At 40.9% G+C, this 12,059-nt stretch overlaps 1 protein-coding gene across 1 annotated transcript; it reads left to right on the top strand.

Annotated features, from left to right (window-relative positions):
* Positions 1–720: 720 nt before the first annotated feature.
* LOC112232240 (fibroblast growth factor 4B-like) lies at positions 721–7,851 on the top strand. Its single transcript, XM_024399068.2, has 3 exons — positions 721–1,374; positions 4,121–4,224; positions 4,908–7,851. The coding sequence occupies exons 1-3, from the start codon at positions 1,080–1,082 to the stop codon at positions 5,082–5,084; spliced, it is 576 nt and encodes a 191-aa protein (XP_024254836.1). The 5' UTR covers positions 721–1,079; the 3' UTR covers positions 5,085–7,851.
* The last annotated feature ends 4,208 nt before the right edge of the window (positions 7,852–12,059 follow it).

A 12,059-nucleotide genomic window follows, 5' to 3' on the forward strand; every position in this document is an offset into this window, starting at 1 on the left:
TTATCATTATCAGTGATGTTATGTTATGTTATAGTATACTACTTTATTGATGTTATTATAACTTCAGAACTTTGACAGAGTTAGAGCCAGCAATAGCTTAATGGCATTGTCGCGATATCCTCCACAAGGTAGGCAATAAAAACTGAAATAGTCGTGAATAGCTTTTCTGTGCCACTATCTTCACTGTGCAGATTATCAGCCGGAGCATCTACTTATCATGCTTTTTCATATTATATTTAGTCTCACCATTGTTCTCTTTAAGAACCGGGGTCATTTTTTGTGTGTGTCAGTCTTAAATTAGTGTTTCCAATTCGTTGAATTCAACGTTTGTTTTTTCCTGTTATTGTTCATTTATAGAACTGTCTCCTGTCTGACACCGCAGTCTGTAAACTTGGCTATTTCCTATTTTACATCCTCCCATACATAAATTATTTAATTTCTGTCCAATAAATGAAAGAAGCTTTACACAATGAAACCCTATTACAAAGTCTTTATTCTAATTTTCACTATTTGATAAGGGCATTATTTGTATAGACAACTTCCCGCAGTCTTGCTCGTTTCAATATGAGAGTGTACACTGGCAAATGTTGTTTTGTTATCCGGGCAAGTCTAGTTTTGACATTCGTTAAACGCCCCCCTCCCTCCCTCCCCACCCTTGGCACAGCATGTACATTATGAGGGATCCGTCTGTTTAGAGTGGCTTAGAATACTGTCCCGTGATGCAGTAGGTATTGCGTGATGTAATTTCGCAGAAGATATAAATATCGTCGGCGAGGGAAAAGCGGCATGGCTGAGCTGCGCTTGCCTAGACGGCCAACGCTTCTCAACTTATCCTTGGACAAGTTCGACTCGAATCTATACACGTTACCTCGGAGAGGACAGTTAAACCAAGCAAGAATTGATGTCGCACCAAACGGAACTCGTCATCTTTGTCTTGGAATGAGCTTCTTTCGTTGCTTTTTTTCATTCGTTAATTTTGTCTTATTCGGAGTTCAAGGTAAAGGCCGGCACAGGGGTGATATTTTTAGTCCCCTAAACTCCCTCAACAAACACTGTAGGCTACTGCAGTGTTGGTAAGGATGGCCTTTCAATCGGCCTTCTTACCAATATTGGTCTTGGGACTGATGACTAGTTTGGTGCGTTGTGCCCCCTTCACTGGCAGGCTGAATGGCACGGTGGAACGACGCTGGGAGACACTGTACTCGCGGTCCTTGGCTCGGATCCCTGGGGAGAAAAGAGAGATAAACCGGGACAGCGACTATCTTATGGGTATTAAACGGCTACGACGCCTTTATTGCAACGTAGGAATTGGGTTTCATATTCAAGTTTCACCCGATGGGAGAATAACAGGGGTGCACAATGAAAACCGTTACAGTAAGTTCAAAATTATTATTTGCACTTTTATGCATAAGATTGCCTTCTGGCATTAGTTGCATGCGCCTCTTGTGCTGGCATTCCCAACCTGATCTCTGGCCTGCCTGGTCATTCCATGCACTTATCCCGTTCCCGTGCGAGCCATTGGTATTAGAATAGGCCTAGGCTATTCATAAAATGAAATAAAAATATTTAATATATCATAACATATTTCATGCAATCAATTCTAAATAACTTTAGTGACTTACGCAAATGTTTTTTTGTTATATGTATAAAAACACGTTTTTATGTGCCACTTGTGTATTCCAATTAGCCTATACTTATTTGAAGAGACTGCTAGATTGTGTCTTCATAAACATATTATCGCGATATGAATATATGGCATATTATGTAATAGTGTCAGTGTCGGGGCAGGGGTATCTTGGAACTGTTTGAAATGCCTCACCAATGTGCTTCATTTGAAAGTGGAATAGATATGACTTGATTGCAGGATTAGAATGTGCCTCTTATTTCACTGCTGATGAAACACGTTGTCTGTGTGGCATCCGTGACATGCAGTGCTATGCTAGCTAGCTAAAAAAGCGATGCTCCTATTAAATAAATAGGCATAAGTGTCAAAGGAGCGAATAAGGTGGGCATGCGTTGGAACATCTGGAGGCTAAAAATGACGTGTGGGTGCTTTCCACTCTGAAACCAGTGTCTGAAATCAGAGATTTCTAGGAACCAAGCCAATATCCAATACGTACTAACGTTAGGACGGAGATAAACCCATCTGTTACGGTAAATTAACCTCTTGGCCTTGCGTGTCAAATGAATGTCCGCTCGAGACAAAGTCATATTCAATTACATTTGCAGACACAAAGAATAACAAGCATTTATTTGTCTAACAGTTGTCATTGCAAATATGAACCGGTATCTTCAACGATATAATGTGACAAATACGCCCCTATCGCCTATATCGACAAGGTCTGCCTGTGAACTTAAAGGTTGTTTTGTGTTCCCTTGGCCTATTTTGAGACATGGCATAAAATTCAAGGGAGATACATTACATAGGTTCTGTTTGAACAGCTCTAGTCGCCATAAAAGAAAACGTTAAAAAAAGGAGTCAGACACCATTCTGGCCTCAAAAGTCCAGGACCTAAAGCTCAAGTGAGGACTTAAATTGGACATAAGGTGACATATGATGGTTCAGTTAGGACACTAATAAAAAAAAGCACAAGAACAGCATCAGAGGTCCATAGGCTGCTTGATTGACCTTAAAAAATTATGCCAATGTTTGTTAATGCACTGTCAAACATTTCCTGTAACATGTTCAGTAACTTACTGGCAGCAATTGGCTGGTAGGTTACTCTAATTTATTTTACAGTGCAGCTACTGTTATCAATTTTATGGTAATCCATTTTACTGTACCACAAATGTTACTGTAATATACTTTACAGTATATCACTTGCACTTTACAGTATATTACTGTAATTACCAATGCAGCGACACAGTGTTCTTTGCAAGTTTTTATTTTGACATTCTGTTCATTTAGCGGTGCTTTTGTCCTTAACAACTTACAGTCAGTGCATTCAACCAAGGTTGATAACAAGGAAAAAGTCATAGCAAGTCAAATGTTTCTGTAACCATTACTGAAAATGTTGTTGTAGTTGAGAATACATTGGTCTTCAAAATAATTGTAATTACATCAAGATATCTTATGATAATTCTCGGACTATCTCTGGATAGTGCCAAAACAATTTTGTATTTTTAACCTTTATTTAACTAGGCAAGTCAGTTAAGAACAAATTCTTATTTACAATGACGGCCTAGGAACAGCAGGTTAACTGCCTTGTTCAGGGGCAGAACGACAGATTTTTTACCTTGTCAGCTCAGGGATTCGATCTAGCAACCTTCCGTGTACTGGCCCAACTCTCTAACCACCAGGCTATTCTGCCACCCCAATACTGAGATATTCATGGTAACTTGATGCCAGAGCAATGCATCACAATGCAATACGTTAAAAGTGACTATTAAACTGTAAAACAAGTATTTAGACAGTATTTTACAAGGGATTAGAGCAAGCAAGTTGGCTGTATGCATTTGCATATTAATGAATACTTGGTGTTTTCTATCACTTGCACTTCTAGAGGCCTAAACAAAGGCTTCCAAACTGGTCGTGATTAGAGGTTAAAACAGGTCAAATGGACATGGGTAAATATTCAACAATTAAAAGGTTTAAGACCACTCTGATCTGTTCCCTATATACATTTCATTGTTAGGGAACTACGACCACATATAATTTAAATCGGTACACGACTCTCGCTATCAGATGCAACAAATATAGCCACAACAGCCTTCAAATATGTTAATGAGCCAGCGCTTCTTTTTCCTCCCACAATATTTCTCCACAATAATGCACAATAATTCACAGTATGCTGCAGGTAATACCTAGCGGAACAGCAATACAGTACTTTATTGTTGAATTGCATTGAATATTTAATATTCACAATTGCTAATAGTGAATATTTAATTATATATTACACTATACCAGCTGATATTTGGTGTTTTATATCACGTGCACTTTAGGCCTTAACAAAGGCTTCTAAATTGACAGTGAGTACAAGCCTCTTTCTTGGAGGATGCATGCTTGCGCAATTTGAACCTTTGTTTCTGTCTCCAGACATGAGTGAAATCAACTGGCGCCGTGATGTGAAGTTAGTTGCATGTGAACCACATACAAGACTATTTGTTTTCTTCTTTCCAGGTCTCCTTGAGATATCTCCAGTAGAGAGAGGAGTTGTGACAATCTTTGGCGTCCAACGCGGTCTATTCGTGGCCATGAACAGCAAAGGGAAGCTGTACGGATCTGTGAGTGCACGAGAGGATTTACGGTTGATTTCCGCCGGTTGATGCTCTTATCCGTAGCCTACTCGATGACATGCCACCACTTGAGCTGTAGCAACCACTTCCTCTGCTACATCCACCACAGCACCCCCGACAGCTCCTTTCCGTGTCACGTTGTTGGGCTAGGTTATGGCATGCTTCCAGTGCCTGGCCGTGTTTTCATTGTGGGCCGGATAAACCCAGGAACGGTAGCGCAGTAGATCATTCAGACTGCACATTCCATTCTTAGCATTGCCAGCCACCACATGCACCTACTGTCCTTCCCCAGAGTAAAGATGAACTGGCCAAAAAAGACGACGCACACACACGGCCTATAGACCCCACAACACAGCACATTCATTAATGTTCTTGATGGGATAGTTAAATAGTTGGATTGCGGCTCTTAGAGAATCGTTTTTTTCACCTGCCCCGGTTATCCCTACCACACAAAAGCATCAACATCAAAGACAAAACCAAGCAGTCTAATGGACTAGCCTACCCCTATGTCATTCATTAAGGATATATGGAATATAACTGTTAAAGAGACATAATAAAATATTTTGTCAAGTTTCAATATCCACAAAGTAGGTCACGTCTATGCCATTATACTGCTCACACTAAACATATAGCCTATAATTAAACATCTTTCTAATCTTCTCTGTTTTTAGGTTCATTACAACAACGACTGCAAATTCAAAGAAACTCTCCTGGCAAATAATTACAATGCTTACGAATCGGTGGCATACCCGACGATGTACATTGGACTAAGCAAGACTGGTAAAACAAAAAGAGGAAACCGAGTGTCACCAGCCATGACAGTGACGCATTTCTTGCCGAGAATCTGAGTCACTCAGAAATAGACTTAACCTCAATAAGGTGGGGTGAGGGGGACTCAAAATGATGCACTTTCAACTGGAGTTTTATGCAAGACTGAGTGTATCATCCCGTTGAAATTGTATGTATACGTTTGTATATCAGTTTATTTATTATGTAAAACAATTTTGTATTTGGGGGGAAACAGGTCCTCACATGAGGGGGAATTTCAGAAATCAACACATTTATTTAAGTTTTTTAATTTATCAGAAGTCTGCTGCTATTAAGTGTTTGGGTAAGTGAGATTCCTTTGTATAATTATGGTTTTCTTTGCACTGTTTATAGACTAAATATTCTACAGCGACAGAGCAAAGGATACTTTTATATTCTTTTTCTTCTATGGAAATAACTTTAAAGTCTTAGACCGAAGTTCAAACAAGTGAAATTAGATCAAATGATTGGTTTTAGAAGCAGAAGCAATTGTCCAATGGCAGGACTCTTTGTATGGCTTTGGAGTCTAATTGAAACAGTATCAGCTTGCTACTGGTTACAGAAAGAGCCACGTTGAAGTCCTTACCCTCTCAAATCTGTTTTTAGCTCTGCCAGGTGGTTGAACTTTGAACTTTTCTGCAGTCAATCTTTGTCACATCTATAAGACTCTGGGTAGAGAGAGGCATCTTCTTGACATTGTATAAGCAGAGAATTTGAGAGTTTAAAGGCAAGGTCAGTGTGCTGACACACAAGGCAGAAACCATAGCCATGGCTCTTTAACATACAACTTTTATAATGGGGAAGTAAAAAACTCAAAGTCCTCAGCAGTATGGAAAATATATGGATCTCAAAAGGATTCATTGAAATCATCGCAAGTTCAGCATCAGAGCTCCTCGCTGAGTGCAAAAAAAAGAAGGCAAGATAATGTAATGATTGTCAAAAGGTTATGTTTTCCCCCAGTTGGTACACCGAAAGGCTATACATTGTTTTTGGGGACATGTATCGCCACCCATTTCTTCCCATTGCCCCACTTTCCTTGTTATCTATCCTCTACCTCACATATTCAACAAACCCCACCCCCCCAAAAAAAACTTTTCTAGAGTTTGTCCTGAAGTAATTCTATTGAACCAGTTTTAGATTAGCCCCAATCTCTTCTCAGAGCACCATGCCATAGGCAGAAGTTCAGGCAGCCATTTCGTCCCAGTTGCGCCATGTCACGTTTGGGCTATCTTTACCCTGTGATTTACTTTTAGAAAGGATGATCATGGTGGGAATATTTACAGACAGCTGTTAGACTGCACTATATGCTTAACCAGTAACCCTATATTTTTCTTTATATATTTTGTAAATATAACCCCTGGTAACTGGCAGAGCATAGCGATACTGCTTCAAAGTCTGTTTTTCCGCCTTTGGGAACATTCATTCACAGACGAAGGGGTTTGACCGGGAGATGGCCCATGCCAGAGGGTGTCTCTCTCTCTATAATCCCAGTCGGTATTCACGTAATAATAAGGAATTCCCTCAGCCACAGCCACAAATTGGGGAAAACCATCATTCTTTCCTATTGACTGCCATTGTAAAAGAGGCAACTGTTTTTTGCCATACAGAAATAACAAAACATTGCTGAAAAGCCGCTGTGTTGTTCAATGTAACCAGGCCAAAGGCCCTGACCTATGGTTCGCAATGCTCCCATGTAGGGAAATAGAGCCTGCGAGAAGAGCCCTGTGCTGTGGTTTCAGGCTATTTGGCATTGGAGAGTGGGAAATGTGGGGACCCGTTGTCCAGGTAGGCTACTCGTAGCTATGTGTGTGGAAAACATTTCATCACAGGTAAGACCTTTAACTTGATTAGTATAGTCCGTTTGTAACTCCACTCACTACTTGTAGCTGTATAGTCCGTTTGTTTGTGTTGTTGGTCTTTGCTAACGTTCGCTAGCTAGCACTCACTCACGTGGCTGCAAGCACTGTCACGAAAAGTGGCACGAGGGATGACCTACAATATTACATTTTTTCTAAGTATTGAGTGTTGAAAAGTTATCTTGAGGCATGTTGTTCTTAAATGCAGTTTTGTAATGGACTAAAACAAGCGGACAACAAGAAAATTGCGTTTGAAAATGTAGAGTATTTACTCTGAGCCAATAGGTCAACCTATGTCACCACCGGTTGTTTTCCCCACAAGTGGGCGGGGCTGCAACGTTCTATCTAATACCGACTGGGACTATTAGAATAGTTCTAGATTGTACGATGGTGTTAATTCTCGTCTGAGAGGGTTCCATCTCAGGTTCAACATTCCACATACCGTGGCAGTTTACAATGTAACAGTACTGATTTTAGACAACTCAAACTGGAAGCGATGGCCCCATTGTTCTATATTCAATAGAACAATAGTAACAATTAGCGTCCAAATCCTGAGAAATCTAATGAGGCGTAACTTTGACACAGCAAATAGCTTTGCTAAATGCAGTCAAGGGAAAAGACATCACTGGCTAGTAGTAAATAATAGAATGGCTGGAGCGCCAGCAAATATCTCAGGGTGTTGTTGGTGAACTCTCTGTGTCCATGTCTAAACACCTGCTGTGGAAGTCTATGTCTCCCGCAAAACAATCCTATCCCGGATCCTGTCTCTTCCCCTTCAAAAAGACACGAGCACATGGCAGCCAAAACGAGTCAAGACTATGATGCTCTTGCATACCATCCAGCTCCTGAGACTGACTAGTCAAAGAGCTAGCCAACGCTGTACCTGACTTAATATTGTCACATATGACCTGGATGCTCAAACCCCTGTTGTTAATATTATTTAGTCACCCGAGACACCAGGCTGCACTGCCAATCTCATAACTATTTTCCTTTGCCACAGCTGTGCCAAACGTTCCCCAATTAGACTGTTTTGCATGGCTCACCATAATGTTTACAAAAGACTGAGAAGCCACTGGCAAATATTCTGTGACCTCTCCCTTCAACCCTGTTCCAACCCCAGGAGAGTCACCTCATTTGCTTATACGGCAAGTGTACAAGCAACACGACACAATGTTCCCGAAATGTGCACCTCATAGACAAGACAGTTGGAACAATTGTTCAGACATTTAATCTATCCCTGATGCTACAGAGACAATAGCGTAATATGCAGAACAACGAGCATGTTTCAGTGTTTAAAATGTTCATTGTCTATCGTCTTCTATGGGTGCTTATCTCTTCCATTGCCGTGCTGTTTCTGCATCCAGGGGAGGGCTCTTGGGTCTCAAGTAACAAGTGTCTTTGAGTCATGTGGTCTTGTTACTCTTGTTTCCATTGTCTTTAAAAATATATATATTTACTAGATATTATCTGTAGTTTTATACAGGTCTTGTTGAATATCTTGATGTATGTGCTGTGCACATGACTAATGCCTAACTTAAGTTTGAAGTTAATAAAACTCCCAATGTTGTAAAATGACTCTTTCATGTCTGAACCCTTGATGGTACAAGTCTTCACAGACTAATACTGGTCTCTGACAACATCAATTGTACAATAATTTCACTGACTGGTTTAGAAAGAAGTGTGATTATATAGGAGTTCAGAATTCCAATGGTTCTCTAACTCACAGAATTTCAAACTGTTACATCAAATTCCATTTGATCTATCGTACTACAATACACATTATTCGATAGAGAAACCAGAAATATATTTGTCAAACTGAGGAGAGGAGAGTCAAGTTGTGTAAAATTCCAAGTTATTTCTTTGTTCAATTGTCCATTTTGATAAATCCCTCAAAGAAAAATTGCCTTGGAAGAGTGAGACAGGTGTGGCCACTCAATACACATGTATTTCTGTCCACTGGGTAGCTCGAGCTAAATGGAGCCTTGTCTTTGCCTGAAAGAATGACAGCTTTCTGCCCAAGTAAACTGAGGCGGCAATGTTTATGGATTGTAAAACTATCCCTAAAAATACTGGCTACTACACTCCATCTATATGCCTTGTCTCTATTGTCTGTCAACCAAATAATCATCCATCCACCCCATGGGCCAACACGTCTTTCTATTTCAGATGTGCAATTTCAAGTTCTGTAGAACACAAAAGACTACACAGAAACAGCCAGGAAAACCTGCAACGATGTGTTCGCTAACAGAGATGGGTACGAAACTTGGGCTTGTAAGGGCTTGTAAAGTAAGCATTTTACTGTAAGGTCTACACCTGTTGTATTCGGCGCATGTGACAAATACAATTTGATTTGATTCGAATGGTTGTTCGATGGTCCTATGTAAATAGACAGCAAGTTGTTAAGAGGATTCCAGCGAGGTAGAATGAAAGCAGCCCGTTTCCAATGTGATTTCGTCCCTCTGCCACACTGCCCTAACAGAGTTCAGTGGATACTAGGGGTTTCAGCACTGGGGAACTGACACAAGGCATGTGATATGAGGTAGAATATCAAAGTATTTGTGAAACAAACAGCAAAACTAAAAATGTAGTTTGCAAAAATGCAAAATAAAAGTGAACATGCAGAATTGTGAACGGTACAGGCAATCTCCACAAATGACGTTTTTCACGGCCAAAAGCTATTTCAGACTGACACCTGCACGCATGCACCCCCAACATACACATTATACACACACATCAGTATTTGTAACTCCAAGATCATCAACAGTGTCCAAAGCCATCTGTGTAGATACCAGTTGTAAAGATTAAAACATGCTGCAGTGGGATGGGCCCAGGAGTGTTGCTTACTGGCAGGGGCACCTTGAGCACTTAGTTATCTAGGCCCCCTCACAGAGTCCCTGGATTCCATGGGTATCGCACCTCCTAAGCCCCAGCTTATAGGGTTTCGCTGCTTTATCCAGCCGGCAAACACAACGGAAGCCTGAGTCTTTAACGCCAGTGAGGCTGGATCATCTCTGGGGGAAAAGGGGCAATGAAAGGAGATGGATGAAGCAGGACGGGGCTCAATTGTTCTCTACTGTCAAAACAAAATGAGATTGTGTGGGGCTATCCCTTATAAGCGCAGAACAGAGAGAAAGCAATGGGAATGCTTCTGGTGGTTGTTTTCATTTACTAAGGTTATTCCCTGCTATTCAACCACAATATAGATGCTTCGGATTGACTAACTTCTCTCAAGAAATAAATGAGGGGAGTTTTGATCTATGGCACTATGTCACTTTTAATTGGCTCAGACAGAGCAAAGCAAAACAAAACAGTGAGACGCTGAAGCACATCAGCCAGGCAAGGATATTCAAATAGCCACACCTGGCCAAAACCACATGCAAACAACTGTTTGTGCTAATAAACACCTGGTGTACTATCAGGTGACTGGCTCCTCAGTGTTACCCTTGGTTCAGCTTTATTCAGCCATGATAGTAGGCAGCATCTTTGGCAAACAGTGTGTTTGGCAGAACTTGGCACACGGGAGGGCATCAGAGCCAAGGCGTGTCACACTGCTGCCCATTTCAGAGACATATTTTTATATCACATAATGTTTCAGTGTAACACAGTTATTAAAACCTTGATAGTGTCTCACTTAAAATGTACTACGACACTGACTGAGTAATCTTTTTGTTCTAAATGGCTAAATCTATGGATTGAATTAGCCAAAACCCGACTTGAAGTTCAGTACTTTTCTTCAAGCCAAAATGCACTCCACCCATGTTTGCACCGCGGTGACGAGCGCAGGATATGGCTCGAAAACGTACTTCAATCCAGGGATGGAAGATGTCGCTGTACTCCTAATTATCCCATTATCTGAAATGGCAAATCGAGAAGACTAAAATACTGCTTGCTTTTTTCCATCCTACCTTAAGCATTTACTAGCATGAGAAAGAAAAAGTCAGTTACAAACGAGCAGTATTTAAATCTTCTTGATTTGTCATTTCGGATAATGGGATTGAGGTACGTTTTTGACTCATATCAGCTGATCTGCCTGGGGGTCTGAGCCAAAGGGAGTAAAGGGGTACTTAGAGAGGGTGTTTGTACCCCATACTCTCTTTGTAGGGCCAGCTGTGAAGTGTCTATTTGAGATCCTCCAGATGTTTTCCTATAAAGTCAAGTTACTTCAAAAGGTGCTGAAAAGACTCCCCCCCCTTTCACTTCCATGCTGTGTAATGCTTTCTGTACTGGGGCATTTAGGAAATGACATGGACCATTGGCCTGTAATCATGGAGCCGATGGTCACCATTTCAGCAGAAACAGTGGAGGTTATCCTATCCTATGTTATCCTATGCTACAATAAAACTACAAATAAAACTACAATGTATGTATAATGGCAGATGGATATTGCCTGCCAGTGAGTGCATTAGCAGAGCAATCAACTCTCATTTGATGTGACATCAGGATGACCACATAGGTCAATCGTACTGTACATCAGTAGGCCTATGAATGTCACATCCTCTGCACTGCATCACACAGAAGCCATGCATTCATTTGAGCATGACACCATTTTTCTAAAGTCTTTCACCAGACAGTTGGGCTGGCAAAGAGAGCCTAGTTTAACTGTGACTCAGGCAGTGCGACGCCTTCATCCAAAGCATAAAGGCGTTCTTTCAAATGTCACCATCAGGTCACAGCACCGGATTGCCGTGCAGGCCTTCAATTCACTATTGTTAAGGAGGCCATTGGTCGAGGCACGCCAACTGACTTACATCTCGTGTTCACTAGCACATGGTAAATTGCCTCGTGCTGCTTAGGCTGCCCAGAGTGGCTCGCTTGTGGGCGTGCTGGCAGCATATGGCAGCACACTCGAATGTGAGTCAAGAATTCAGCATAGCAAGTTTGTATGAAGGTCTGGTTATTAAAATGGGTAAATAGTTCAATAGTAATATGCTCTAAAAGGCTCTGGTGACAAACAAACTTTGCTGCCCTGTTTCCAATTGTCCACATGGCTGGGAGAACCTATTGAAGTAAGTAAATGCATTTTGAAAATGTAAAAAAAAAAAGTGTTATTAGCTAACTAGCTACAGTGCAGACTAACTCAAATTAGCTGCTAACATAGCTAGTTAACTATCTAGCCAACTTTACATACTGTATAGATAGCTAGCTAAGTGAATTAAATAT

Source organism: Oncorhynchus tshawytscha, linkage group LG12 (assembly GCF_018296145.1).
Source record: "Oncorhynchus tshawytscha isolate Ot180627B linkage group LG12, Otsh_v2.0, whole genome shotgun sequence".
NCBI lineage: Eukaryota > Metazoa > Chordata > Actinopteri > Salmoniformes > Salmonidae > Oncorhynchus > Oncorhynchus tshawytscha.

Bases quoted from the DNA above. Each gene is read 5' to 3' on its own strand.
- LOC112232240 (XM_024399068.2), top strand. From the start codon at position 1,080: ATGGCCTTTCAATCGGCCTTCTTACCAATATTGGTCTTGGGACTGATG. The intron at 1,375-4,120 runs GTAAGTTCAAAA...TCTTCTTTCCAG, and splicing joins GCACAATGAAAACCGTTACA to GTCTCCTTGAGATATCTCCA. The intron at 4,225-4,907 runs GTGAGTGCACGA...CTCTGTTTTTAG, and splicing joins AAGGGAAGCTGTACGGATCT to GTTCATTACAACAACGACTG.